This window comes from Thamnophis elegans, chromosome 14 (genome assembly GCF_009769535.1).
Source record: "Thamnophis elegans isolate rThaEle1 chromosome 14, rThaEle1.pri, whole genome shotgun sequence".
NCBI lineage: Eukaryota > Metazoa > Chordata > Lepidosauria > Squamata > Colubridae > Thamnophis > Thamnophis elegans.
Window position 1 is genome coordinate 23,496,700 of NC_045554.1, and position 27,190 is coordinate 23,523,889.

General features: G+C 49.4%; 2 protein-coding genes across 3 annotated transcripts; one reads left to right on the plus strand and one right to left on the minus strand.

Moving 5' to 3' along the window:
- Nucleotides 1–7,986: 7,986 nt before the first annotated feature.
- KIAA0895L (KIAA0895 like) lies at nucleotides 7,987–16,815 on the plus strand. Of its 2 annotated transcripts, none has more exons than XM_032230861.1 (7): nucleotides 7,987–8,132; nucleotides 9,580–10,198; nucleotides 11,439–11,582; nucleotides 12,681–12,813; nucleotides 14,171–14,476; nucleotides 15,060–15,157; nucleotides 16,017–16,815. In XM_032230861.1, the coding sequence occupies exons 2-7, from the start codon at nucleotides 9,638–9,640 to the stop codon at nucleotides 16,179–16,181; spliced, it is 1,407 nt and encodes a 468-aa protein (XP_032086752.1). In that variant the 5' UTR covers nucleotides 7,987–8,132; nucleotides 9,580–9,637; the 3' UTR covers nucleotides 16,182–16,815. The 2 variants fall into 2 exon arrangements, with proteins under 2 accessions (XP_032086752.1, XP_032086753.1); XM_032230862.1 differs by lacking the exon at nucleotides 7,987–8,132 and adding an exon at nucleotides 8,178–8,505.
- A 1,742-nt stretch (nucleotides 16,816–18,557) lies between these two features.
- CIAO2B (cytosolic iron-sulfur assembly component 2B) lies at nucleotides 18,558–25,470 on the minus strand. The gene is made up of 5 exons (XM_032230712.1): nucleotides 25,226–25,470; nucleotides 25,073–25,152; nucleotides 24,869–24,994; nucleotides 21,054–21,099; nucleotides 18,558–20,527 (listed from the first exon to the last, which is right to left on the minus strand). The coding sequence occupies exons 1-5, from the start codon at nucleotides 25,368–25,370 to the stop codon at nucleotides 20,430–20,432; spliced, it is 495 nt and encodes a 164-aa protein (XP_032086603.1). The 5' UTR covers nucleotides 25,371–25,470; the 3' UTR covers nucleotides 18,558–20,429.
- Nucleotides 25,471–27,190: the final 1,720 nt, after the last annotated feature.

Sequence of the window (27,190 nt, forward strand, 5' to 3'; positions counted from 1 at the left end):
CTGCTTTGCTGCTGCTTCGGCTGTCATTGAAATGCCAGGTCTTAGTCGCTTTACGAAAGGCGAGGATTAACCAGACTCAGCATTGCTTTGCAACTGTTCATTTATAATTAGTAAAAGTACACTTGATTTCAGTCCAAATGGAGTCCAGTGGTTTCTTTCCTGATTACTAAATGAAGTCAATGCTGACATTAAGCTGAGTCTCCTTTCGCACCCATGCCAGAGCTAAAAACTACCGAGGGAGGTGCCCTCATAAGAAGAAATGTCTTTGCATGTAAGTGACCAGGAGGAAGAGGAGGGGGCAGCAGCGGGACCATCTTTAACCGAAAGGCTGGCCGAACTAAGAGTGGAAGAACCTGCCGTTCGTCCCAGATGGACTTGGGGTGTGGGACAAAAAGAGGAGCCTGAAGAATTGGATGCTGGAGTTACGAGAAGGAGGCCAAAGAAAAAAATCAGCTGATTGGGGTGACACTGGAGAAGAAGATTACAAGCTTTCCCACGCCATGAGACTTCTCGAAGAAGCATGGACTGAACGCAGAAACTGTGAGAGAGCAGTGGAAAGGGAGCCGACAGAGGAATTTGAACAAAGGTACTCAATGCATAGTTTAAGGGAGAGTGAAGGGGCCAAGGGGGGTTGTGCACAAGAAAACCCAGAACCAGCCTCCCCCCCTCCAGCTAGAGTCGTTCAAAGAGCAGGGGGCCCCCCCCAGGCGACGCCGAATGGCGAAAGTCCCTCCCTTAACCGTAAAATATGATGGAGATCCCAAAAGTCTTGGCTTGTTTATAATTCAGGTCTGGAATTATATGGAAATCTATAGACCTGATTTAGAGACAGATGAAATGAAAGTGAGGATGGTGTTGATGGCCTTAGAGAAGAAGGCAGCCTAATGGATGGGCGGCCTACACAAATGCAATTCCCCTCTCCTGAGGAATTTTAATGAATTTATGGCAGCCATGAGAAGGAGGTTTGATGACCCTTTGACCGAAAGACACGGGCGCCTGAAATTTATGGCTCTGAAGCAGGGAAACAAAACTGTGCCAGATTATGTCCAAGAATTTCAGGAGTTGTCAGCTTATATGAGGAGGTGGTCGGAAGAGGCTTTGCTGGATCAGTTTGCTGAGGGGTTGAATGAAAAAATATACCAACAGTGCATAAACAGACGCCTTCCCCGTCGTGTAACCGTTTGGTATGAGTACGCTGCAGACGTGGAATTGGATTTAGCCAGGCTTCAATGCATGAAAGAGGGAGATGTGGAGAAATCCCCCCCAGCAGTCCCACCCCCCCCCGCCCCAGGAGTGAGGGCAGAGGAGATTTCGCAGGCAAAGCCAAGCCTTTCACTTGTTTCCGCTGTGGGAAGGAACGCCATCGTGCTGCAAATTGCCGCGTAAAATTGGCTCAGACCGCCCCCCCCCCGGAGAGAGGGAAAAGCAGTGAAGACTCCAGGCAAGAGAAGGGAGGATGCATTCGCTGCTGAGAATGTTCCCCAGCACTTCCAGCCGGAGGAGGAGGGAGGCGTGAGCCCCAGCTCGTCTGACGAATCAGATGAGGAAGAGTCTCATCGCTGGGTAAGTTCCAAAACGGGCCCCATGCTTATCCCAATTGAGATGAGAGTGCCATCTTCTGGCGCAACTGAGAAACTTTTAGCTCTCCTTGATTCAGGTTGTTCCCGCTGCATGATAAGCCCTGAAATGGTGGAGAAACTAGGCTTAAAATTGAGGACTTTGAAAACCCCTTTTATTTTTTGCCAAATTGATGGTTCTATTGCGGGAGGCGGCCCTGCTCATTTTTCTACTGAGCCCATAGAGATGAAAATGGGGACCCATCGGGAGTTAATAACTTTTGTTGTGGCACCTGGGATGTACTGGCCCCTTATTTTGGGACTCCCCTGGCTTTGTAGATGGAACCCTCACATTAACTGGAGAAAGGGTTGGTTACGAATTTGCACAAACATACCCCCTGAACGGAAGGTTGAGACTCCAGATTCTGCCGCTACTAGCCCCACATTGGCAGCCAGGGGGCAGGAGAGAATCGAAGGGGAAGAAAGAATTCCAAAGGAGTATTGGGATCTCAGGGTTTTTTTTAGTGAAAAATCTTCTGATAAATTACCCCCCCCCCAACAGGGCCACTGATTGCACCATTGATATTTTACCTGGGGTGAAGCTTCCAAAGCCCCAAATATATTCAAAGTCCCCTAGGTAAATGGAGGAAATGAGAAAATTCATTGATAAGAACTTGGAGAGGGGGTTCATTGAACCGGCGAGACCCAAGGTAGCGGCTCCTGTGCTATTCAGAGAGAAGAAAGATGGCTCCCTGAGATTATGTGTGAATTTCAAAAACCTGAACGCGATATCATCTCAGAACCTCTACCCATTGCCACTGATGAAGGACATGCTGGCCCAATTGGGGAAGGGCTGCATCTTCACTAAGTTGGACTTAAGGGAGGCATATTATAGAGTCAGAATTAAAGAGGGGGACGAATGGAAAACTGCTTTCAACTGTCCGCTTGGCTGTTTCCAATTTCGTGTGATGCCGTTTGGCCTACAGGGGGCGCCAGCGGTCTTCATGCATTTTACATGACCATCTTTACAAGGGCGTTATTGTATATTTAGATGATATCCTTATTTACACGGAAACACGTGAAGAACACGTGAAGCTGGTTCGTACTGTGCTGAAGAAACTTCGGGCAGCTGAACTTTATGCCAAATTGTCCAAGTGTGAATTCCATCAGGAGAAGGTTGACTACCTGGGCTATCGCATCTCCCACAAGGGTGTTGAAATGGACCCCGCTAAGGTAAAAGCAGTCACCGAGTGGGAGGCCCCTCGTACACGCAGGCAATTGCAAAAATTTTTGGGTTTTGCTAATTTCTATCGCCAGTTCATCCCCTCTTTTGCTAAGATAGCTCTTCCCATAACTAACCTTCTGAAGTCTAAAGGTGGGGCGAAACCCAAGCTTAGCAAGCCGCTGGATTGGATCATGGAATGTCAAGCTGCCTTCGAGAAGTTAAAGCGCCTTTTTGCAGAGGAACCAGTCCTCAAACACCCGGACATGGACGCACCTTTTGTGGTTCAAGCTGACGCCAGTGACGTGGCTGTGGGGGCTGTGTTGCTTCAAGCTAATAGTCAAGTAATTTACAACCCTGCGCATACACCTCTCGCAAACTTACCGACACGGAAAGACGTTGGGCCATTTGAGAGAAAGAAGCGTTTGCTGTTCGCTGGGCTTTGGCCACATGGCGCCATTTTCTAAAAGGCGCCAAACACCCTTTCGAGGTGTGGACTGACCATAAGAATTTGAAAGCTTTGAGAACACCCAGAAAACTTTCTCCTAAACAGATGTGCTGGGCTCAGCATTTCAATAGATTTAATTTTACCCTGAAATACATTCCAGGGGGAAATTTTTTTATGGCTAATGCTTTATCCAGACTTCCTCAATACAACTGCTTGAAGCTCAGTGTTGTCCAGCCTGTCATTCCCGCGGCGAGCCTCGCTGCTCCTGTTGTTACTAGGAATCAAGAGCGTTCTAAGGTAGAGATGTCTCAGGACTTTCTTTCCAACCTGAAGAGAGCCCTGGTTGATGATAATTGGTTCCGCCAGCATGTGAGTGAGTGCACTATGAGAGATGAATTGCCTTGGATTGGGTCGAAACTATACGTTCCTGCGTCTCTTAGACTCATTGTTCTTCAACGGGCTCATGATTCCCGAATGGCGGGGCACTTTGGGTTCGTCAAGATGCTCCACCTCGTCAAGCGACAATTTTGGTGGCCCTCTTTGAAAAAGGACATCGAAATATATGTTGCCAGTTGTCCCGTTTGTGCTGCTGCTAAATACCCGCCAGGAAAGCCACAGGGGTTGCTCCAGACAGTAGTTCGCCCAGTGGCTCCTTGGAAGATCTCTATGGATTTCATTGTCGAACTTCCTGAGAGTCAGGGACACACTGTTATCTGGGTTGTTACCGACTTGTTCTCTAAACAGGTCCATTTCATCCCTTGCTCCAAGATTCCTTCTGCTAAGTCTCTTGCTAAGATGTTCATCTCCCATATTTACCGCTTACATGGGGTGCCCGACCGCATCATATCGGACAGAGGTGTGCAGTTCACCTCCGTTTTCTGGAAGGCTCCGTCCAGGGATTAAGCTCCGCCCACCACCCTCAGACTAATGGGGCTTGTGAGATGACTAATTCTGTACTAGAACAATATTTACGTTATTTCATCAACTACCAGCAAGATGATTGGGTAGATTTGTTGCCGCACGTGGAGGTGGCTTACAACAATTCCGTGCATAGCAGCACTGGTTTCACCCCTTTCCGTGTGGTGTTTGGCCAGGACTTTGTGCCCATTCCTGAGGTTCCCCGTGAACAGCCCCAAGTATCGTCGCTGTCCGAGTGCAGTGACCACCTTCGGCGCATTGGCCTTTAGCTCTCCGGACTCCAGATGCTGCGCACTGTGCTCATAAGAAACAGGCTGACAAAAAACGGACAGCCTTATGAGTACAAGGTTGGTGATCAGGTGTATTTGTCCACTAGATTTCTTCAAACACCCCAACAGTCGAAAAAATTGGGCCCCAAATATATTGGCCCGTTTCCCGTTGTCAAAATCATCAACCCTGTTTCTGTCCGGCTCCAACTGCCTAAGCACCTCAACCGAGTTTATCCTGTTTTCCATGTTAACCTCCTGAAGCCTTTCTGCACTTCGTTGTTGAGGCCGCCTCTCCCTCCTCCGCCCGCTCCGCTTTTGGTTGAGGGTGAGCAACATTTCAAGGTCTGTGAGATTTTAGACTCTCGTAAGCGCCGGAACTGTATCCAGTACCTGGTGGCTTGGAAGCATTTCCCACCTTCTCACACTGAATGGGTTGATGGGTCCCATGTTCGAGCGCCTCGTCTGCTCCGCAAGTTCTACTCTGCTTATCCTGACAAGCCCTGATTTTGGACATTCTCCTAATTTTCCCTTTTCTTGTTTTTCTTCCCTCCCCCTTTCCCTTTTTCGTGTCTTGTTGTCGGTCTGTTTGTTTGTGTTTTTTCGTTTCTGCAGGTCTGACCACCCTTTTCTGGAGGAGGGCCGGATGTCAGCCTCTGCTTTGCTGCTGCTTCGGCTGTCATTGAAACGGGGAGGGGGGGCATGGTATCTGGGAGGGGAATCATTATGTGCTGGAGGAAGTTTCTAGTCGCTGATCTGACCACCTTACTGCGCATGCGGAAGAAGGGAGTTTCCCGCCAAGGCCAACTGTCCGGCATTCCATACTGATGATACTTTTTGAAGTTATCTCCCACCTGACAGTTGGGTGCATTATAATTGGACTATGTATAGGGGTGCCAAGGGGAGGGGATTGAATTGTACTTGATATTGTCCGCTTTCGCGCCTAATTAACCAGACTCAGCTTTGCTTTGCAACTGTTCATTTATAATTAGTAAAAGTACACTTGATTTCAGTCCAAATGGAGTCCAGTGGTTTCTTTCCTGATTACTAAATGAAGTCAATGCTGACACACCTCCAGTTCCAACCATGAAGCGAGTGGAGGGTTAAGTGTAGCTAAAGTCAACCATTCTGCCCAGACCTGGTCAACTGTGGGTGATGAGCTCAGGGGAGACAAACACCCATTCACATACCCCAAGCCAGTGGTGAAATTCAATTTTTTTTTACTACTGGTTCTGTGGACGTGGCTTGGTGGGCGTGGCAGGGGAAGGATACTGCAAAATCCCCATTCCCTCCCCACTCTGGGGCCAGTCAGAGGTGGCATTTGCTGGTTCTCCGAACTACTCAACATTTCTGCTACCGGTTCTCCAGAACCTGCTGAATTTCACCCTTGCCCCAAGCACACACTACAAGTTGGAAAAAAAAATGATTGCCTTACCTTGTCTTTAGCCCTCCAGAGCAGAAAGAGACAGAAGAAAGACATACAGTGTAAGCCCACTACTCCAAGTCACCTTTTAAAATCTGATGAAAAATTGAGACTTGAGAAACCCCAGAGGACGCTTGGTGCGTTCTCCTCCCTAAAGGCAGAGGAATACCGAATAAGGCAGATATTTATACATTTCTTTGCTTTCACTTAGTTAGGAAGCTGACACACAACAGATAAGGTATAGAGCAGGGGTGTCAAACTGAAGGCCCAGATTTGGCCCGCAGGGTGCTTAGACCTGGCCCACGGGGCCTCCCTGGAAACAGAGAAGGACTGGCCCGCAGTGCCTCTTCCAGCAAAAATGGAGCTTGGGAGGGCTATGTGCGCCCCTCCCAAGCTCCACTTCCACTGGCAGAAAGTTGCAGGAGGCAATTGCAGCCGAAATGGAGCTTGGGAGCCTGTTTTCGCTGGCAAAGTGCTCGGGCTACCACAGATGCCCCTAACATGAAGCACGACGATCTGGCCACGCTCACCCTGGCACACACACCCCTGCCCCTACCCAGGTCAAACACAGTCTTGATGCGGCCCTCAATGAAATAGAATTTGACGCCCCTGATATAGATTATATATAAATTATAAAAATACTCAAGCACACCTCCTGTGGTTTTGGTCACATGCCTAACCCACAGGTTAGTGGTTTCCTTTGGAACTTTCCATAACCTCGAAGGTCTCCAGAGGCCTGAACTTTAATTTTGCCATCTCAACGTACGTTTCCTTTTGCCAATCATCAAATCCCTGATCAACAGAATGGTAATCATTCTTTTGTACAGAAGCAAGGAACTGCATATGAATATGCTAGCTGGATACCCGGGCTTTGTGACGAAATTATGTGATTGGGCAATGCTGGAGAAATCTGGTTCACTCTGGTCCAATCTGTTGGTTCAGTGGTGGTTGGTGATTGAAACTTAATCAATATCGCTTCCACTGCCTTGACTCCGGAAGCACTTCCATAGGTGGAAGGCATAGACATTTTGGTGAAGTACTGACATTTAGTACTGTAAGGAGCCCCAGACCACTCCTTCACTCAGTGGTGGAATGTCTGCCATTTTGAACTGAGGTAATGGAATTGGCAGTTGGAACAGAGTTCTTTTCAGGTAGGGAGGGGGAGTAGAATGTCTAACTCCTTAGCATCAGAGCGTGTTAATATAAGGCAACTGGCAGTTGGATCAGAGTTCTTTTCAGGTGGGGAGGGGGATAGAACTCCTTAGCATCAGAGCATGTTAATTACTGTATAAGAAATACTAATGATCTGATCTGGTCATTATATATATATCTTGTATTAGTAAATCGTTTAAGCTTTATATGTACCTGATTTAGATCACAACGCGCTGAGTGTGTCTTGCTTAGACAAAAGAATATTGAAGTAATTTTTGCAAAGGTATATGCAAAGTCAATACAAGATAGGGTATAGGCTCACTGAAACTAAATGCATGCTTTGAAAAACAAGGAAACTGCAAGTAGTGTGCAAACAATCTTTTCCAATGAACCAAAGCATAATGCAGGTACACATTGATTACACAGAAGGCCGGGTCCCGCCAGCTTTCAAGTATTGGAGAAAATGCCTGACCTGCCTTGAAGGTAAAAGATTTTGGATCGCGCTATTTGCAAAGAGACAAACTCCAAAGTATAACCTGCCACCCAAAAAACTTAAGAGGAAATCGGACGAGGTTTTTCAGCTGGTGTTTCCGTTTTCGGGGGGGGGGGAGAGCTGCTGTCCACGGGCCCTACACGGGACTGGGGTGGGGCAACGGGACGGCTCATACACGGGGAAGCCCGCGGGCCGTTTTCCAGACGGAGGGCCCGCCGTTACCATCGCCGGCGTCCTCGAGCGCCATCAGCCAGAGGCCATTCGCGGGGCCGGAGACAGGACAGCGCAGCTCAGGCCGGGATGCGACCACGGCCACCACTTCGGAGGGGGAAACCGCATGGCTGCGGCTCTCCTTCCCGCGCTCCCTCCAGGGGGAACCGAGCGAGCGCCCCCCGCCCGTCAGTCCCGATCGCCGGCCCGCCCGCAGCGTCGCCCCCCGAAGTTTGGCCCAGCCGGCTGCCCCCCCCCCCGTGCGGACTCCGTGCCGGGGCTGCGGGGGCGGCGAGGCGCGGCGACTGAGCATGCTCCGGGGGCGGGGGAGGCGGCGCGAGGGCGGCCGGCCCGGCGCTGGCCAAGCGGGCGAGACCCTCTGCGGCGCGAGGCGTGGCCGGCAGGAGCCCCCGCGGAGACTGAAGCGAGGCGGCGGCGGGGCAGGTGGGTGAGGCTGGAGCTCAGCCCCTCGCCTGTGCTGGGCGGCGCCGCTTCCCGCCGGACCCGGGACGGGCGCAGAGCAGCGAGCGGAGCGCTTTCGGGCGTTGGGGGGGGCGCTGCAGGAGTCCGAGGGGCGGGCGGGCTGGTGGGGCTGCCTTGGGAAGCCCAGGCCTTGGCGCTCCGTGCCGGCGAGACCCTGCAGCTGCCCCCTTGGAGCCCGAGGGCGAGGCGGGCGGCGGCTTCCGCCCCCGGGGAGCGGCTGCCGAAGCTGCTGCGCGGAGGTCCAAGTGCTCGGCCTCCGCCCTGCGGGCTTCGGCGAAAGGCTGGCTGGAAAGGAGGCCGGCGGGAGCGCTCTGCTCCCTCCGCAGCGGCCGAGGCACGTGGCTGGGAGGGGCCTGGCTGGGGCGGCGAGGTGCTGGGGGGACGTAGACCCTCTTTGGGCCTTGGGCGGGAGCTCCTCTCGCCTTCCCCAGAGACACCCGGGACGGGCAGTCCCGGAAGGAGAGGAGGGCCGGGAAAGGGTTTGGGACCAGGGCGTTCGGTTCAGAGACCCCCCCAAGACGGTGGTTCCGCTCCTGGCTTGAGGGGAGAAGCCTCCGAGGATGTCACGGCATGACGCCTTTTCCTCTAGCGGGGCACTCGGCAGCGAAGAGGTGAAACCGAGCCTTTAGTGGCAGAAAAGGGTTTGGCAGCCCAGTTTGCATCCAGAATGGCTGGATCTGGCTGGAGTCCAGAGTGTGGGAACCTTCAATACTCCCCCCTTAGCCTCCCTTAAGGCCACTCTCCCCTGCTCCTTTCCTGGATCAAACCTGGGCTGCCTTCTGCTGGTGAGGACTCTCCCTGTATTTACCACCTTAAGGATGTATCACACCCACCTATTCATAATGGCACTAACTGGTTTTGGTGGTAGCACTGCAAGGTGCTCAAAATCTCCGGAAATGGAGAAGCATATAAATTGCAGTTGAGCCCCGTGCACATTCCGGCTGGGAGGGCTGGGATGGAGAATTTCAGACTGGCACAAGGGGAACCCTTCCAGCAGCTCCTCTTTTTCACTGGGCGCCCCAGTCTTCAGGACGGGAGGAGCTGCAGCCTGGCACTGGGCCTTCCCTGACTCACAGGCCGGCAGGGGCTTTTCTGCAGCACATCTCTTCTGCAAGCACTGAGGTGAGGTTGGGGCCGTGGACTGGGGAGCAGATTGTCATCTCCCATCTTCCTCAGAGGCCTCCAGAAACCCTCCCTTCCTGGGGAACCAACCCAGGAACCAGTCTAGTGATGACGTCTCCCCTCGGGCACAGACATTTTGGACCAGTCTCAGCCTGGCCTACCTCATAGGAGTGTTGTTGAGAAAATGGGAGGAAGCATCTAATGCAGCTGGAGTTCCTGGTGAGGTGTGAATGTAGCCACTAAATTCAGCTCCATCTGAAGATGGTCCTTTTCCCTCTGTTTGCAGCACTCTCCCAATCCCAGGCTTGCCTTCATGAGGCCTCCGGCGGCTACACGATCGCAAGATGGTGCTTGACTCTCCGGCCTATCACCCGCCATTGCATCCGGGGTTTTTCCAGGCGGACCCACAACCCGGGAGAGGGGGGAAGAAGAAAGAGAGCCCTCCATGTGTCAGGGGGCACCCGGGCCCCTTCCTGTCCTCTCCTCCGCCTCCGGAGCCGGATTCTTCGGGGCCTGGAAAGAGGACCAAGCAGCCGAAACTCCTCCGGGGCTTGGGAGGCCCCCCTGCCCTGCGTCCCTGCCTCGCCTTGCAGGGCCCTTGCAGCTGGATGCACCGGAGCGAGAGCAGCTGCCTGGTGAACCAGAAGAACTGGGTGGGGAGCCGGATCCGAAGCGCCGCATCCCTCCCTCACCTTCCCAGGGCCAGAGCCGAGGAGGGGGCATGCCGGGCCAGGAAGAGGAGCCCCTGTTTACTGGTGGCCCTACGGCCAGCCAACCTGGAGGCAGAGCGAGAGCGATTCTTCCGGTCTTCGTTTTCCTATAACCCTCAGTTTGAATACGGGGAGTCCGTCCCTGAAGCCGTGCTGGAAAAATACCGAGAGGCCTCTGGGCAGTTCCTGGTGCAGGTAGCCTTCCCTCTGGCCAGCTCCTCGTGTGGCTCTTGCCCGAAGGGAGCCCATCAAAGAGAAGCTGCCTTGGCTGGATGAGGACCATTGGAGGGGACCAAAGGGTCCATCCGCCTGCAGGCAGCAGGATTCCCTGCCCCATCCCTGCTGAGAGGATGCCCGGGAAAGAGCCTGCCTTAGCATTTGTACCTTCCCACATGTCCTTCCCAAAGCCTTGGGAGGGGGCCCAGGATCAGTGCCCCAGGAGAAGCAGTGCCAGTCCCCTGGCCAGGCCCCATAAAACTTCCCCCCAGTTGCTGCTGGGAGCAGAGCAGCGGGGGCAAGCATGGCCGCCCTCCCGTGCGCCTGCATGCCTGGTCAGAAAGAAGGACCTGCCAGGGAAGGAGAGCGGTGGGGGGAGGAGCGCAGGGTCTGCTCATCACTGGACTTTGTTTTGCAGCTCATGCCAAGATGTTGAGCTGATTTCCCAAATTCTCAGACTTTCTGTTCTGGCACTAGGCCGTCTGTTGCCCTCCTACTTGAAAAATCTTTAAGGCAAAGGCTTGACTGTTTGATCCCATTCTTTTCCAGGTCTTGGCATGATGCGCAGAGCAGCACAGCTGGTTATTTTACACAAGCATCTTGGTAGTGGCAGCCCTCCCCAAACTGAATCCTTAATTCACAATCATTTACACATTGCACTATTAGCCCCAGGATATCTCCCAATTACCCCCAGTTTAGGAACACTGAGTAAACCGGTTTCCTCCCTTACTAAAGAGGAATTTTAAAAATGGCAGGTTAAAAGAATAGGATAAATGGAAGGATCCTGGGCCACCAGACCAGCATTTCTGTACCATCAAATTTGCCACTGTAGTAAGGCTGAGCAACTGCAACCCGAATTGCTTCCAAGGAGTTTCTGGTATGGGGCCTGGTGTGGCCGGTATTTGCCCATTTGATTTTAAGATACGATACTAGAAATCCTAGGCGGCCTCTGGAACCTGGGGAGGGTGAAAAAAGCACGGCCAAACCAGGGAGGAGTCATGCACATAGCATTATGGCGCTCCCACGCATGACCACCCCCCTGTGCTCCCCCCACTTTTCCCACGCAATCCAAAAAAAGTTAGCCATCACTGGTCTAGTGAGATTTCTGAATCCAGTCTTCGTATCAGCTACCTGCATGTTCAGTGCAACCTTCATTGGTCCCACCCAGACCAGAGCACAACCTAGAGCTTGTGATATCCACTTCATCTATCTGTTGCAGGCTACTGGAATAATCAATGCTGTCCTTCAAAAATATGGGACTTATGAGAGCTTTGAGGCTTCCAATGGTGGAAAGCTACTTACCAAATGCCAAATCTGGTCCATCACCAGGAAGTATATGCAGAAGGAAGGCTGCTCTGGAGAGGTGAGTTCTAGGGTTCTGCTCCAAAGGGAACCATCTTTCCCCCGCCCTCCCCCCACAAAAAAGTTTTTCCCCCCATAACCACTCTTCCATCATTAATCTTACCGTGTGTCATCTGGGTGCAGTCTTTGTTACATCATTTTAAATCTATTTTTATCTTATCTTTACATTTACATTTCAATTGCCTTTTAATTCAACTCCTCCCCTGTGTTCTTTTCCAAATTATTCAATTTTCTGTTTCCTTTTGTTTAGATTCTTTTTCTATCCAGTGATAAAAATATCTCCATATCTTATAATACTCTGATTCTTCCTTCTCTTTAATTGCCAATGTTAATCTGTTCATTTCTGCACCATCTAATATTTTTCTAATTACCTGAGGGAATTTTTTCCATTTTCCAATTTTGTGCAAATACAATTCTAGCTGCAGTTATTACATGAATAACTAAATATACATTTTCTTCACTATATTTCTCTGGTAAAATTCCCAACAAAAACAGTTCCGGATTTAAATCAATATGCTGCTGTATCATCCTTTCCAACCACATACGAATTTTGCCCAATATTTTTTTGTCTCTGCACATGTTCACCACATATGATAATAGTATCCCGGTGTATGGTGACACTTCCAACACTTGGTTGATTTGTCTTTAAACATTTTTGCCAATCTTTCTGGTGACATATGCCATCTATAAAACATTTTATACAAATTTTTATATGCTGTTGCCATTGTTAATTTATAATTCCTTTCCCATAATTGCTGCCACTTCTCAAGTTCTTTTGTATATCCAAAAATATTTGCCCATGCTATCATTGTTTCTTTTAGTAGTAGTAGTAGTAGCAGTAGTAGTAGTAGTAGTACTACTACTACTACTTCTTCCAACTTAACACGAAGTAAATAAGTATATAATTTTTTAATCATTTGCTCTTCTGTTCCTGTATTTCATCCAATTCTGTCAATTCCAAATAAAAAACATAAAGCTTTCCATTTTTTTCATTTCTCGATTGTATTTGCAACTTTGTGTACCAAACCATATCCATCCCGAAGGGAACCCTCCTGAGATACCCTGTCTCCATTGTCTTCCTTCTGTTTCTTTTCTCCAGGTGGTGGTTCAGCTCACAGAAGACCTCCTTTCCCAGGCAGTCATGATGGTGGAAAACAGCCGCCCAACTTTAGCCATCAACCTCTCTGGAGCGCGTCAGAACTGGCTGGAGGGCATGCTGCGCCATGAGATAGGTCAGCCCTGAAAGATCTCTCCCTCTTTGACAGCTGCCTTCAAAGTGAGCTTAGATCATTTGGAAATTCATAAAACATGTTGGCCTTAGTGAGATGAGAAGAGACCTAGAGGTTTTCTTCTTTTCCTGAATTGGTTGGAGCTTCAGATTTAAAGAAACTCCAAAGAAAGCAAAACCACAACTTGAGGTTTGATCCAACTAGGAACTGGTTTATCCACTATAAAATACTCCAAGTGCGGTTTATATTTTATAGGGAGTTTTTGGCAATACAGTGATAGTCCTCAACTTATGGCCACCTGCCCTGTCAGGACCAGTGCACAGCTGACTTTGGCCATCATTTTTGGCCATTTTTCGCCTTCTGGAGGCTTCCCTTAACAGACTTCCGGTTTGCGCGTTGGGCCATTCTTCACCCTCTGAAGGGCAAAAAACAGTCCTACGGGCAACCCAGAAGTCCGTTCCCAAACTTCTAGTTTGCATGTTGGGCTGTTTTTCGCCCTCTGGAGACTTCAGGGAAGCCTCCGGAGGGCTTCTTGGGGGTGGTGTGTTTTTGCCCTCTCCAGGCTCCTAGAAAGCCTTGAGCCTGGGGAGGGTGAATAACGGATCCATCATGCACCAAAAGCGGGGGGAGGGTGGGGGTCGCAGAGGCATGCGTGAGGGGGTGTCAGATGCATAGAATTATGGGTGTGGGTATACCTGGGCACAACCCCCCTGTGTTCCCCCTGCTTTTGGCATGCGATGGCAAAAAGGTTAGCAGTCACTGAGCTACAGAGTTGATAAACATTGAAAAAAATGCTAGGGTTTGCATATAACAGCATTTTGCCCTCAAAATCAGTTAAGCAAATTCCCTTCATCTCATGAATTTGTCCTTATTTGGCCTGTCATCAGATTGGCCATGGCAAGTTCCCAAATTGCTTTTTAATTATTGATAAAAGAATTCCAACCTAGCAGCCCAAAAGCATGTAAAAATGCAAGTAGAAAAATAGGAACCACCTTTGGTGGGAAGGTATCAGCATTTCATGCACCCTTGGCGTTTAGTCATGCCGGCCACATGACCATGGAGAGGTCTTCAGACAGCACTGGCTCTTCGGCTTTGAAACGGAGATGATCACTGCCCCCTAGAGTTGGGAACAACTAACACAAATGTGCGTGGGGAACCTTTAGCTTTACCTATGTTGGCTATTGATTTGATTCTGGGTGCAATTCAAGATGCTGGTTATTACCTTCAAGGCCCCACACGGCTTGTGGTCAGGTTATTTGAAGGAGCGCCCCTCCCCAGCCTAACAAAATGAAGGGATGTTCAATAGAAGCAAAGCCAGTTTTCAAAACGAGATTATAGTGAGATGCATCCTCTTTCCTAGGCACCCACTACATCCGTGGAGTCAACAATGCCTCCCAGCCCTGGCATAGCTCAGAAGGCCGCAAGCGATACAGCCTGAAGCCTGCCAACCCCACAGAGGAAGGGCTGGCCAGCCTGCACAGCGTCCTCTTCCGCAAGCAGCCTTTTCTCTGGAGGGCCGCCCTCCTCTATTACACCGTCTGCCAGGCTGGGCACATGTCCTTCTGCGAACTCTTCTGGGACTTGGGGCGCTACGTGCAGGATGCCGGAGTGCGTTGGGAGTACTGCGTGCGAGCCAAGCGAGGCCAGGCCAACACCTCATTGCCAGGTAGGGGGGTGCAATACGGCCACCCTTTAATCTTTCTGGGCCTCCTGACCGCCAAGGGCAGCTGACCTACCCTGTGCCTTCTCTTCTACCTTTCTAACCACTTGGTCCCTGGAAGAGAATGCAGGGAAGCGCCTGCCTGCCTGCCTGCCTGCCCTCAGGGGGGAAAGGCCTGTGTGACCGTCACCATCCCAATTTCTGATCCTCCTTGCCACAGTCCCTAGAGCCCCTGGGCTTTTAAAGTATTTGTCCCTGTGGAGGCTTTTTAGAAACCTAATTGGCATGTAGGGGGCTTGGGGGGTTTCAGCAGCAGCCCACCCCTCAAGGCCAACTTTCTCCTCCCCTCACAAGTTTTCAAAAGCCTGGAGGCAGAAAGAAGCGGCCTGTCAGAGAGCAAGCAGATGTCTTCCCTCCCAACCTCCTTCCGAGTCCAAAAGTATTCCTCCGTGACTTTTCCCAGAGGCCGCAGGCACAGGATCCCTTGGCGGGATGTCTGTGGTGCCAAGCAAGGTGGCCGGGGGCTCTGAACTAAAAGCAGGGGGTTGGGTCACACACACAGGATTGGCTGGTTCTCCTTGGTTTGCAGGCTGCTTCAGCAAAGACCAGGTGTACCTGGAAGGAATCCTCCAGATCCTTCGGCATCGACGAACAATTGATTTCCGGTTGCTGGCTGCACTAGGGAAGGTAGGTGGAGGCCACTTGCTTTCCTGGGAGACAGACGGTGGGCCAGGCAGAAGGGCCGGCCAGGGGAAGTCTTGGATCTCCCATTTCCCAGTTGCTGAGACCTTTGCTTTTGAGAGGAAAGGGGCCACTTTCCCCCTCAAAACTACGTTGCCTAGTGCAAGCTTGGACTTAAGTGATGTTCGCACCAATTGAGGAACGATTAACATTCTGTGAGAAATATTTCTCTAACAGACCCAGCGACTGTTTTCATCACTCATTCATCATTCACACCTTGGACAACAGTATTTGCAGGGGACCCTACTATAGAGCCGAGGTGGCTCAGTGGTTAGAGTGCAGTACTGCAGCTGACTGTTAGCTGCAGTTCAGCGGTTCAAATCTCACCGGCTCAGGGTTTCTATCCTTCCGAGTTGGGTAAAATGAGGACCCAGACTGGGGGGGGCAATATGCTGACTCTGTAAACTGCTTAGAGAGGGCTGAAAGCCCTATGAAGCGGTATATAAGTTTAACTGCTATTGCTATTGCTATTAACAAACTGCTCAGAAAGTCCCCCTAACTTTAGCAGCTGTATGGATCACACGGGTTACCAGGTTTGAAGCCAAAGTCAGTGCGAATGGAAGGCATCGTACCTAGGTTTATAGGCGTAGGCACTTTCCTCCAGCGAAAGGCTTTGGGAGAGTCCCATGGCTGGGTTGGGCAATGACCAGTGTCTGGCTCTGCTCTTTCCACCAGTGCCTGGCCCTGCTCTTTCCACTGGCGAGGTAGCCAGGTACAGAATGCAGGCTATTGTGATTGTTGGTCTTGTATCCCAGAGAGATCTCAATCAAGTCAATGAGCTAACATGCAACTGTCCTCCGTTCAGGTCTCTTATGAAGATGTGGACCACCTGAAGAAATACGGGGTGCTGGGGAAGGCGCGAATCCCCCACTTCATGCAGGACCTTGAACGGTATATGCAGCAGCTCAACCACATAGTTGCCACCAATTGTCTCAGTGATGAGGAGCTGGAACTGCTGATGCCAGAGTGAACTTGCTATCTGCCCCTCTGCCACCTCTGCACTTCTGCTGGACAGGTTGTGCTCTAACGAAGATGCCTGAAGTCCCAAAGGAGAATTTTGTTGGACTTCGGCCTGCTGAAAACAAACCAATGGCTATTGGTGTTCTATTTATTCTATTTATTGGGGGTGTGTGGTATGACTGTGAAGTGAAGCAATCGGAGCAAGGCCAGATCTTTTGAGGGTCCTAAGAGAGAATCCAGCTACCTCTCCTGGACGTTTACTTTTGGCCAGGGATGCTCTTAAGCAGATTGACAAAGATCAAGGTCTGGATTATGCCTTTCTTCTGTGGACGGGTTAGTCTAGATGGTTTGGAACCTGCTAAAATATCCTTAGGCAATATTTCCAGGGTTCTCCAATTGAGCCAACTGAGAATGATCTCCAGATGGCCAGAAAAGTTTTTTAAATATGCTGCTTAAGGGCAGGTGCAGAGGTTCTTCAGCATGACTTTGGTATTCCTTGCTCTCTAATACTGTTTGAAATTATATCTGTAACTGAGTGAACTTTCAATCTGGTCTGGTTGTGCTTGACAAAGGCCATAGGTGGCTAAAGGGAGCTTGGAAAGATGCTGGTTCAATTCTCAGTAAATCACAGCAGATTCCAAGAATTTCAGACTCCAAATGTTTTTTACAAGGGCAACAAAAGGCCTTCCTCCCTCACCTGTTCACCTCCACACTTGTACCTTAATCTTCAGCACACCTGTCCTGTTGCCACCCAATACCATCTGTTTGCCCTCAGTGGGCTGTGGGTTCTAGAAAATGCACAGAAGAACAGGCAGAACTGAAGTCTGCCCAGGGCTGGTTTCCAGCCAGGTTCTTAGGCCAAAAGCTTTGGTGCCTGGACTCTTATCGCAAAAACTATCTTGCCTTCCAAACGACAATTAACCAACTCTCCCTAGCCTTTATCCCAAATGCAAAACATGAATAGTTGCCCTTATTCTTCTGCTAGTTTCAGCTAAATCTTTAAGGAAAAGCCGAACATATTTGGGTCTAAGAATAGAGGAGGAGATTGGGCTACAGATTCAAATGGTAAGCCATTTGGCAAGTGGTCACTCATGGCGGGGAGACGGGTTATCTTAAGGCAAACTCTTGGCTTTAACAGGGGAACAGTTCTGAGGCTCTCTGGTACAGAAAAGGGTTTTGATGCCCGAGTCTGTCCTGCTGGGCTTAGTAGCTGTTGATGGAGAAAATGGCCTGCTCTTCCCAAGCAGCCTTCAACAGCCTGATGACCCTATGCCCAGCAAGGACTATAATGGGGCAGCTGGGACCAATCAGGCCTGTTCTGGAGTGTAATACAGTCTCTCCATCCTCAGGTCAAAGGGCTTTTTGCCGTTTCAAACTTTGCTTATTTGTGGACCTTTGACCCTCTTCCTCAGCCTTTTCAGTTTGATACCCCATGGATGAGTTGGGATTAAAATGGCAAACTCCCAGGCTGTCACAGGTAACGCAACTTGCTTAATGAACTAGTGTTTGCAAACCTTTTTGGCACCGAGTGTTGAAATGGGAGTGTGTACGGAGTGTGTGTGTGTAGTGGGGGAGCACCAGAAACTGGAAGAGCAGCTCCACGGCATGCACTCATGGGAGCACCGGAAACCAGAACACAACTTCCCCAGCACGCATGCGCACAGCGGGAAGCTGAACTTCTGGTTTCCAGCGTATGCATGCGTGCTGGGGAATTGGTGTTCTGGCTTCTGGCATGCATGCGCACACAAAGGCCAGCTGGCCGGTGTGCATCAGAAACCAGAAGGTCACCTTTCTGGCACGTGTATGTGTGCCAGGGAGCTACTGTTCCTGGCACTCCCATGTGCACAAAGACCAGCTGGCCAGCACACCAGAACCCGGAAGAGCCACTGGCGACGGCTGGCATGCCCAGATTGATGGCTCTGTGTGCTATAGGTTTACCCTCACAGAACTAGAGTGATAAGACTTTGTTCAGATGAAGGACTAGACTTGGCCTTTGATGTCCTGGGGTCACATCAAATGTAAATAAAAACAAGAATCAGAGTGGACCCCCCGAAAAAAATCATGTTTTAAATTTAATTGAAACTAAACCAATTGAATATAATTATCTGATGCATATAATTTTCCCCTTTTGTCATATTAACGATTCGATTTGACAGCAGCTTCTGGAAAGACTTTTGAAGGCATCCACTTCCATGACTTCGTTGCATTTTGTTTATTCCATCTGAAGAGGCTGAATTGGCCAGGGAGCTGAAAGGATTTGCAACCATAAGTCAATATAAAACTTCTTTGGCCGGCAATGGCCAACGGAACCAACGGCAGCATCATTAACCAATGTTAACACCATCAACTATCATAAAAGAATCTAATTGCAATATTGACACAGCAATTATCCAAAGAAAGTTTATTGGCAGATGTGTTCTATTTTCAAACACAGGAAATGAAGGACTTGCATCCATGTATTAAATGATATTTATCTGAACCCCTTTTAAAAGGGTTTATTAGTTTCTGAACGCTTCCTTGCTGATAGCTTATGCTGCTGAAATGTACAGAATACAGGAGACCCTGGAGCATATCAGACCAATGGCTGTCCAATTGCCTTAAAAACTTCCAGGGATGGAGCATCCCCAACTTCTGGAGGGTAGCCATTCACTGGTTAATTGTTCTCACTCTTTTCCAACAACTCAGGAGAAGACTCTACACATGGACATCACCAGTTGGTCAACACAAAAATCAGATTGACTATGTGCTCTGCAGCCATGATAAGGTGAGTCAGTTAGTTTCGAAAGATGTTCTTTCCAGTTATCGTGAGGTCTGTCAAAAGCCCTTCAGGTAGGTGTTGTAGACCATGAACTAAGCATTGAAAGTTCTCACATCAATACCACCTCTTAAGCCAGCTGTTTACTTCAAAAGTTCTGTCTTTCCTCACTGGATGCTTACGTTTCATTGGGAGCACAGAAGAAAACACCACCATTGTCCCCATCTCTCTGGCTTTCATGCCTAGGTGCTCCTAGTCTCTTGGTCGTTTCCACATGAAAGAGAGAAGGATAATAATCTGTGGACTTAGTTATTTTAGTAAGCCTCTCAGTCGCATCATGGATCTGGATGACAGCGAACTTCCCTAGTTAGATTGATTGGTCTGGTTCAGTTTCTTTGAGCACCAAGTCTCGTATCAATAATGCGTGCCTTATTTTTTTTTCTTTTTTCTATAATTGGTAAACTCAATGATGAGTTTGTTCACTTTCTTCCAAAGGGAGGTAATGATGTTTCACTCTAGCAGGCCTAGACTACACTGGAATTTTTTTGGGGGGTGGTGGTGGTGGTTCCCCTTCTATTGGTGGCAAGTTTGTCATCTGTTTATCTCTAAAGGTTCATTTTCTGTGTTGTCAGTTGTTCCTTACTATGTTAAGTTTGGTTGCAAGCTTCTTCCCGAGAGTTTCTCATTTTGTTGTTTGAATCTCAAAGTAGCTATACATGTCTCTAGGCCTTTTGCTTTTTTCTCTAGATCTTTAATTGTTTCAGGTTTTTCAGTTAGTTTACATTTTGTAGAGATATAATTTGTGTTCTCTATAGAGGTGTGTGTGTGTCTGTATATATATATGTATGTGTGTGTGTGTGTGTATGTATGTATATATATATATGAATGACACATTTTACAAATATGTAGATGGCCTCTGGGCATGCGCTGTTTGCCTTTAGTCCATTAGCCTTACACTTTTCTAGGGTGCCCCACCCTCTTATGTTGGTGCTCTGGAACAGAATCAGATGAAGGGCTGAGTTGTTCCAGACCCAGGAAGAATGAGTGGGAAGTGGAGAAAGGAGAGGGATGCTGCAAAGAGCAACAGGAAGCCATGGGAAGCAAGGAAGCAGGGGAGATGGCGAAAAGAGCTCTCAGCTTTCAGGGAAACAGGATAGTAATAGGTGGAACCTTGTTAAAGGGAGATCCAACCTAGCAGAAATTTATTGGCAGTGAGAACAATTAATGGAATTGCCTTCCTGGGTTGTGGGGGCTCCATCACTGGAGGTTTTCAAAAATAGACCCATTTGACTAGGAAGGTGTAAGGCTTCTGTTAATTATTACAAGCACATTCCTCTATTCAAATGGAATATTTCAGAACCACGTTTATCCCCAACCCAATTTAAATGGCCTTTTTGCTAAGGAACTACATTTTTTTACTCCAACAGAGGACAAAAGACCTTTTTTTCACCAAGAAGCCAGCCTCCACCAGACCTTGAAGATGTTCTCAGAGACACACAGACACTAAGATCGTCCCGACAAGCACTGGTTTACCACCTGGAGCAAGTGCATGTTCTCTAAGGCAGCTGCGACTCTCTCTTTGTCAGCAAGTTGCTTGTTTACTGTGGAAAAGCAGTCCAGATATAATTTTAGTTAGATTTGTTGTCTAGCTAAGAGACAACCAGCAAAGAAGCAGTTTATGAACTCCCATTTCCTCCCCAAACCAACAAAATAATGTTTACCAACTTATGTTTAACATATGAACAGTACAAATGTGGGGATTTTGCCTCAGAGAGACTCAAATATATGACACTTATTTTTGCAACAACCAAAAAAAAGATACAATATGAAGGTAGAACATAAATTAAAACAGATGCATATTAAAGCATTTAAGATAACTAAATGGGCATTAAAGAACCAATAACCCAAAACATCTCTTGGAAAGGAATCTGTCCTGCTAGCAGAGGGTGACAAGAGAGTGTGTGTGTGGGAAGGGGACTGTAGGAGAAAAGGGCACTTTTTTAAAGGGGCAGTAAAAGCATCTGAATCCTCTCTGAAGCACCTTTTTTGCTTTGCATCTGAGTAGCTGAACATCCTCAACACAACCTTCTCAAAATGTGTGCTGAACATGAAACATAAAAACATTACCTGCATGCTCAGAAGCATGGGTCCCAGGTGTTATGTGGACATCCACCTGAAAAGGAGACAGCAGTTCAAGTTACCCAGAGCACTGATGGTACCTAGCTTGGGTCCTGAAACGTCTGAAAGAAAACAACCAAGCCCAGAGAGCGCCAAAGAACCCCTCGCTGAGTTTGCATAACCCCCTGAAAGGGATGCAACAACCCTTTCATTGCAATAACTCCCCTTGTTTTAATTTTCAGAAAAAAAACAACCCTGATTTTTCAGGTCACATACTACCCAGGGCTCTACTTCATTCAGTTCCCCTTGGATGGGGGGCAGAGTCAAGGGCATAGGGAGGAGGGAAAAAGCATGGCCGCAAAGAACCTATTTCTCCAGGAGACCTGATGGGTCTTTATGGGAAAATCGAGAAATTTTCCCTCAGCACACAAGATGCCAATTAAAGTTGACTTTTTGAACAGAAAGCAAAAGAGAATAAGTTGGCCAAATCGGAAGACAGATATTGCAAACCTAAATGTGATCAAGTTAGAATATATTTTAATTATTGGAACAACTGGATTATTTTTCTTCCCCCCTCAAATCTGTCTGCTTCTCTTGTCTTTTAGTTTGTAAGCATGCATTTAGCATGTTTATTTCTCAGTCCATTCTGGGAGCACCTTCTTTTTGCCAAATAACAAGATCAGTGTCAATAGAAACCAAGAACTGCTCTCAGGCTGTCTGGATGCCGCCACCTGAACAACGTTGCATGTAACGTTAGGGAAGATGCTTGGACCCCCAAGGATCCAAGAAGCCCAACAGCCACCCTGAGAAAAGGGCAAATCATAGCTATGGAAGATTCCCAGCTGAAATGAACTGAAGGGCTGTGGAAACCAACGGTGACATCATAGGAGGTCTATTGTCTTGCAGGTGCCCTTAAATGGCACATGACAACGTAGTTACCAAGCCTATTCAAAGCCATCAATAACCTTCCCTTTCTCATGATCCACTGCAAGACAAATTATATAGCCAGAAGGGATCTTAAAAGAATCTACTAAGATTACAAGGGGCTGAGAAGGAATTTGTTCATTAATTGTTCCAGTTGAGGTTTTGGTGCAAGGAAGCAGGATCCTGGAACTTAACAAATGGATACACAAATGGTGTGATTGAAAAAGGGCTGGATTCTACACAATGTCCATACTCTCATGGTGAAAAACTTCAGGGATAAAATGGGACATATCTTAAAAAAAACTGGAAAGGAAGGTTTGGGTTGTATCTTGGAAGGAAGGCCTTAAATGAGAAAAAAGGGGGAAAGGGCAAAACAGAGTGGCCACCAAAGAAAGAAAGTATGCTCTACCACCCCACCCCACCCCCCAAAAAAGAAGAAGAAATGGAAGCCAGGGAACAGAGAAGCCTGGAGATGGTGTCACTGCAATGCGCTCTACATGGGGCAGCCTTTGAAGAGTATTCGGAGACTTCAACTCGTCCAGAATGCAGCCGCGCGAGCGATTGTGGGTGCACCTTGGTACACCCACGTTACACCTATCCTCCGCGAGCTGCACTGGCTACCGATCGGTCTCCGGATACGCTTCAAAGTGCTAGTCGTAACTTATAAAGCCCTTCATGGTATTGGACCTGGGTACTTGAGACCGCCTGCTGCCAATTACCTCCCAAAGACCCGTTAGGTCACACAGGGTCGGCCTCCTCCGGGTTCCGTCCACCAGCCAATGCCACCTGGCTACTACCCAGGGGAGGGCCTTCTCTGTAGCAGCTCCGGCCCTTTGGAATGAACTCCCCACGGAGATTCGGACCCTCGCCTCTCTCCAGGCCTTCCGGAAAGCCGTCAAAACCTGGCTGTACCGGCAGGCCTGGGGTTGATGAGTTCCCCTCCCCTCTCGACTTGTATGGCTGTATGATTCTTGTGTATTTTAATTATGTGTATTGTGTTTTATGTCCCCTTTCCCCCTTTTGAGTTGTTCGCCGCCCTGAGTCCCTCCCGGAGAAGGGTGGCATACAAATAAACTAAAACCTAAACCTGAAACTTAAAATCTTGGTTATTCCAATAAAATGAATATGGAAAATAAGAAGGGAGAGTTAAGATGACCAAGATGTGATGGGTATCACTGAAATGGTGGGAAGGCACTTTGCAATGGAAGTCAGGGTTCATTCAAAAGGAAAGAAAGGGGGGACAGTGTTGGAAATGTGGGTAGTGTGCCCCTCCTTGCTTTTCTTGATCTTCAGAAGCTTTCAATAGCATTAGCTCTGGTATCCTTCTGGACCAGTTCCAAGAGTTAGGAGTACTCGCTTGAGCTGGTTCTCTTCCTCCCTCCTGGACTGGTTCCAGTTGGTGTTGATAGGAGGGGAAAGGTTCTGCTCTCAGCCTCTGCTCTGCAAGGACCCAGTCCTTTTCTCCCCTCTTGATTAACAGCCCCATAAAGCTGCTGCGTGGGTGTCCAATGGCATGGAGTAAGTTATCATCACTAGGCTGATGATATACAGTTAAGTGATGCTTGGAGGTTCTGTCTCAGTGCCTGGAGGCTGTCAGGTTTTGGATGGGGAATGACAGGCTCAGCTCAGCTCAGCCCGAGAGAGGCTGAGTGTTGGGCTCCCTGGTTCTTGGTACTTTCCATCTCTTGTTCCAGATGGAGTTGCACTACTCCAAATGGGATCTGGGCACAATCTGGAGGTCCTTCTGGTCAAAGAACAAGTGGCAGCAGCCGTGGCCTTTCCACAACTGTGTGTTGTGTGCCAATTCTGTTCATTCCTCGACCTGCTCATGTTTTAGTCACTCTACAATGGGGCTCCCTCTGAAAAGGATGTGAGAGCTTCAGTTGAAGTGCAATTCAACATTGAGTGCAGTTATGTGCACTTCACAATCTATACCTCTGCCCCACAAGGTGCACTGGTAGCCAATTTGCATCCAGGTTCAATTTGCCCACCCTTTGGAACATCATTCCCCTGGGGATTAGAATCAGTCCGAATCTGCTGGTCTTTGAAAAGATCTTGAAAACATGGTTTTGCCAATTGGTATGGCAGCCGGGAAATGTGGCAAAGTTGGCACATAAATTGTACTAATTACTGACAAGTGTGATTGCCTCACTTATGAATGTTATGATTTTAATGATTTTTAAAGATATGCTATATGTATTTTTCTTTTTTAATGGTTGTGGTTTTTATTATTTGTAAGCCACCTCCAGGCATGTGTGTTCATACACACACACACACACAAAACTGTATAAATAAGATGACCAGTTTTTCAATGGCGTATGTAACAGTAATAATGGAGGATTGTAACCACCTTGATGACTGTATAAAATCTAATCTGCTAACAGAACTTCAAAAAAAAAATCCTTTTTTGCTGCAACTTCAATGTGGCACATATCCTCACCCCAAGGGAAAAAATGATGGCAGAAGCGAAGGTGACTTGCACCTTAGAAACTTTCTGACTTATACACACCACCCATTGGCAGAATAGGCTACTACATGGTGTTTTCTTCTTTTGCTGGATGATCATGGGTCACCTGAAGATCCTGCACTGAGCATGAGCTTTCAGATCCCTTCAAGCCCCTTAGTCTATCAATAAAAAGAGCAACACGGAGAGACCCATGGCGGGTGCAAAAGAAAAAAAGCACCTGATTTCCTGCTCTTAAGTTTAAACTCTTTAAGTCTAAACCGTTGCTTTAGAGTTCCACACCAAACACCAGGTAGGGAAATTTTGGCTATCAGCAAGCAGCTGGCTCTCCAAGGGAGTACCGCCAGAGATTCCCAGGAGGAAGCGCCTCTGGGTTGGGAGCAGAGCCCCCAATTCCCCCCGGCTGGGGCTCCTCTGTCCCCTCCCCGCCGCTCACCTTGAACCTCTCCGGGAGGGACCGGATCAGCTTTACTTTGATGGAGAGGCCGATGAGGGTCGCCATGCTGCAGTGCGGGATCGTGGGTGTGAACTCCACCGACACGGCGCTTTCGGGGTCGCTCACCTGCGAGGGGACACAAGGGGGCTCAGAGGCGGCGCCGGGCGGGGAGCCACGGGCCCCTCACGCGCTCGGCCTCCGTACCTGCACGCGGAGCTGCTCCACCACGTTCAGCTCCTCCAGGGTCAGCGGGTGCTCGGGGTCGTGGATGCCGCGGATGAGATGTGCTCCGTCAAGGAAGGCTGGGTGCGCCAGGGACCCCCCCTCCCTCCCCCCCGGGCCTCCGCCAAAGGATATCGAATATCTCGCGGTCGTCGATGGCGTCGGGCAGCCCCTCATCCTGCTCGCGCGCTGTGGTGGGCCGCTCGCTCTGGCGCCGGTAAACCAGGGGGTTGGCGTTCTCCAAACCGGCGCCGCCGCCGCCGCCGAGCGGCCTCCCCATGAAGACTGGAGGCCGGGAGCCGACAATGAAAAGCTCGGCTGCGGTGCGGCCTATTTCCGGCGAGATGGTGCTATGCACCGCTTCCGGGTGAGACCAGAACACGTAAGCGCCGGCTCATCCTCCGGCGCCTGCGCAGTAGTTCTCCCGTGGGCCATCGGACGCCCGTCGCGAAGTGAAGGACTGATGAAGGAACGGAAGCAGAAAACCCCGCTCGGAGCTCCGTTCGCTTCGCTGGGCCGGGGGGAAACGCCCCCCCCCCCGTGGTTAGGTTCCAGGATGCTTCCCAGTGAAGCTCCCCATAGGATACCCTTTTAACCCCACGGTCCTTCTTGACCGCTTCCCTTGCGGCGCCCCCACTGCGGCTCGCGCTGGTGAAAGGCTTTCCCTGCGTCCACATTTAATGGTTTTATTTCCCCTAGTCGGCACTGCTGAGGCTTCATTTTTTTTTTTACTATCGGTTTGTGGCGTGGCCTATTTTGTGGAAGTGGCTTGGTCATGTGACTGGGTGGGCGTGGCCAACTTGTAAAATGTGGTGAAACTCACTTAACAACACTCTTGCTTAGCAACCGAAATTTTGGGCTCAAATATAGTCACTTTGTCTTTCTTTCTTCTTTCTCTTTCTATCTTTGTCTCACCACCACCCCCTCTCACACACACACACTCTCTGGTCTGGACACAGACTGAGCCCTTCGTGGGGAGTTATTCTGCATGGATGCGCAGAATCCCAGAGACTGGGAGGGGCACGGAGAGCAAGTGGTGACCAATTCGGGGGCCTGGCCAGGCTGCCATTACTAGTTCGGAAAGGTATGCCAGATTTTTAATACCTATTTGGCCGAACCGGACCGAACCAGTAGGAACCCAGCTCTGGTCTGAGGGTCTTTCTGGAGAGATTCTGCCCCATCCGGAGGAAGCGGCTGCTCTCTTGGCTGCAGAGCAACGGGTCTGGCGGGACACCTTTACACTGAGGCTTCGTTCCTCTTTTCCCAGGTTAAAAACAACAATCAACAAGAGCCTGGGTTTTTCTCCTTCCTGGTGGCAGACATGCTCAATACTCTAGCCTGCCCTTCCCCCATCAGCCCCATGAGGCAGTTGGAGCCGAGCACATCGGGCTTTCAAAGGAGCTGGAGGCCGTGCCTTCTAAAGCCAGCTGGCGGGGGGCGCTCAGAGTGGCCCCTTTCTCAGCCTTCCAACTCTGTTAATCTATATCTGTATCAGCCCAACGCCCCCTAAACAAGCAAAAAATCCCTCCGCTCTCAACCCAAAGCACCCACTGTGTAGGGCGGCGTCCCATTCTCTCCTACAAGGCGCTATAAGTCGACATTCTCGCAGTTTGGGCGTTCTGTACAGCTGTTCCTAAGGCTGCCCGTTCGGAACGGAACTCGGAAGCCCGCCTGGGACCTGTGGAATCCACTGGCTGAGCTTGGGAGCCGCAGCCCCAGGGGCTCCACAGGGACCATTTGGGTCTTGACTTCCCACATCCTCCCCAGCTCTTCCAGTTTCTCATCCTGCTTCTCCTTGATGTTGGCACCGCCATGACTGCTGCTGTCTTCTGGTCCTTCTCTGCTACCACAATGTCAGGTTGACTGGTCGGTAATTGCTCACTTGTCTAATAGTCCCACAGGTCCTTATCCCTCTTTGTTTTCCACAACCTTAAATGGGACCTTCCATTTAAACCCGGAAGAGTGTAGCCTGTATTCTGTGCAGATGTTTCTGTACACAAGGCCAGTTACCTGGTTGTGCCTTTCAGCATCTGTCTGCTGTTCTTTCCTGCATTGTACACCCTGCTGCTATGTGCTGGGCTGTTTCTGAGGCCTCTCAGC

What these genes read in the sequence shown, in the direction of transcription:
- KIAA0895L (XM_032230861.1), top strand. Translation starts at nt 9,638, where the DNA reads ATGGTGCTTGACTCTCCGGCCTATCACCCGCCATTGCATCCGGGGTTT. An exon ending in CATGCTGCGCCATGAGATAG is followed by an intron (nt 12,814 to 14,170) that starts GTCAGCCCTGAA and finishes CCTCTTTCCTAG; the next exon opens with GCACCCACTACATCCGTGGA. An exon ending in TGCTGGCTGCACTAGGGAAG is followed by an intron (nt 15,158 to 16,016) that starts GTAGGTGGAGGC and finishes TCCTCCGTTCAG; the next exon opens with GTCTCTTATGAAGATGTGGA.
- CIAO2B (XM_032230712.1), bottom strand. Translation starts at nt 25,370, where the DNA reads ATGGGGAGGCCGCTCGGCGGCGGCGGCGGCGCCGGTTTGGAGAACGCC. An exon ending in TGGAGCAGCTCCGCGTGCAG is followed by an intron (nt 24,995 to 25,072) that starts GTACGGAGGCCG and finishes GTCCCCTCGCAG; the next exon opens with GTGAGCGACCCCGAAAGCGC. An exon ending in CCATGCTTCTGAGCATGCAG is followed by an intron (nt 20,528 to 21,053) that starts GTAATGTTTTTA and finishes GCTTTTCCACAG; the next exon opens with TAAACAAGCAACTTGCTGAC.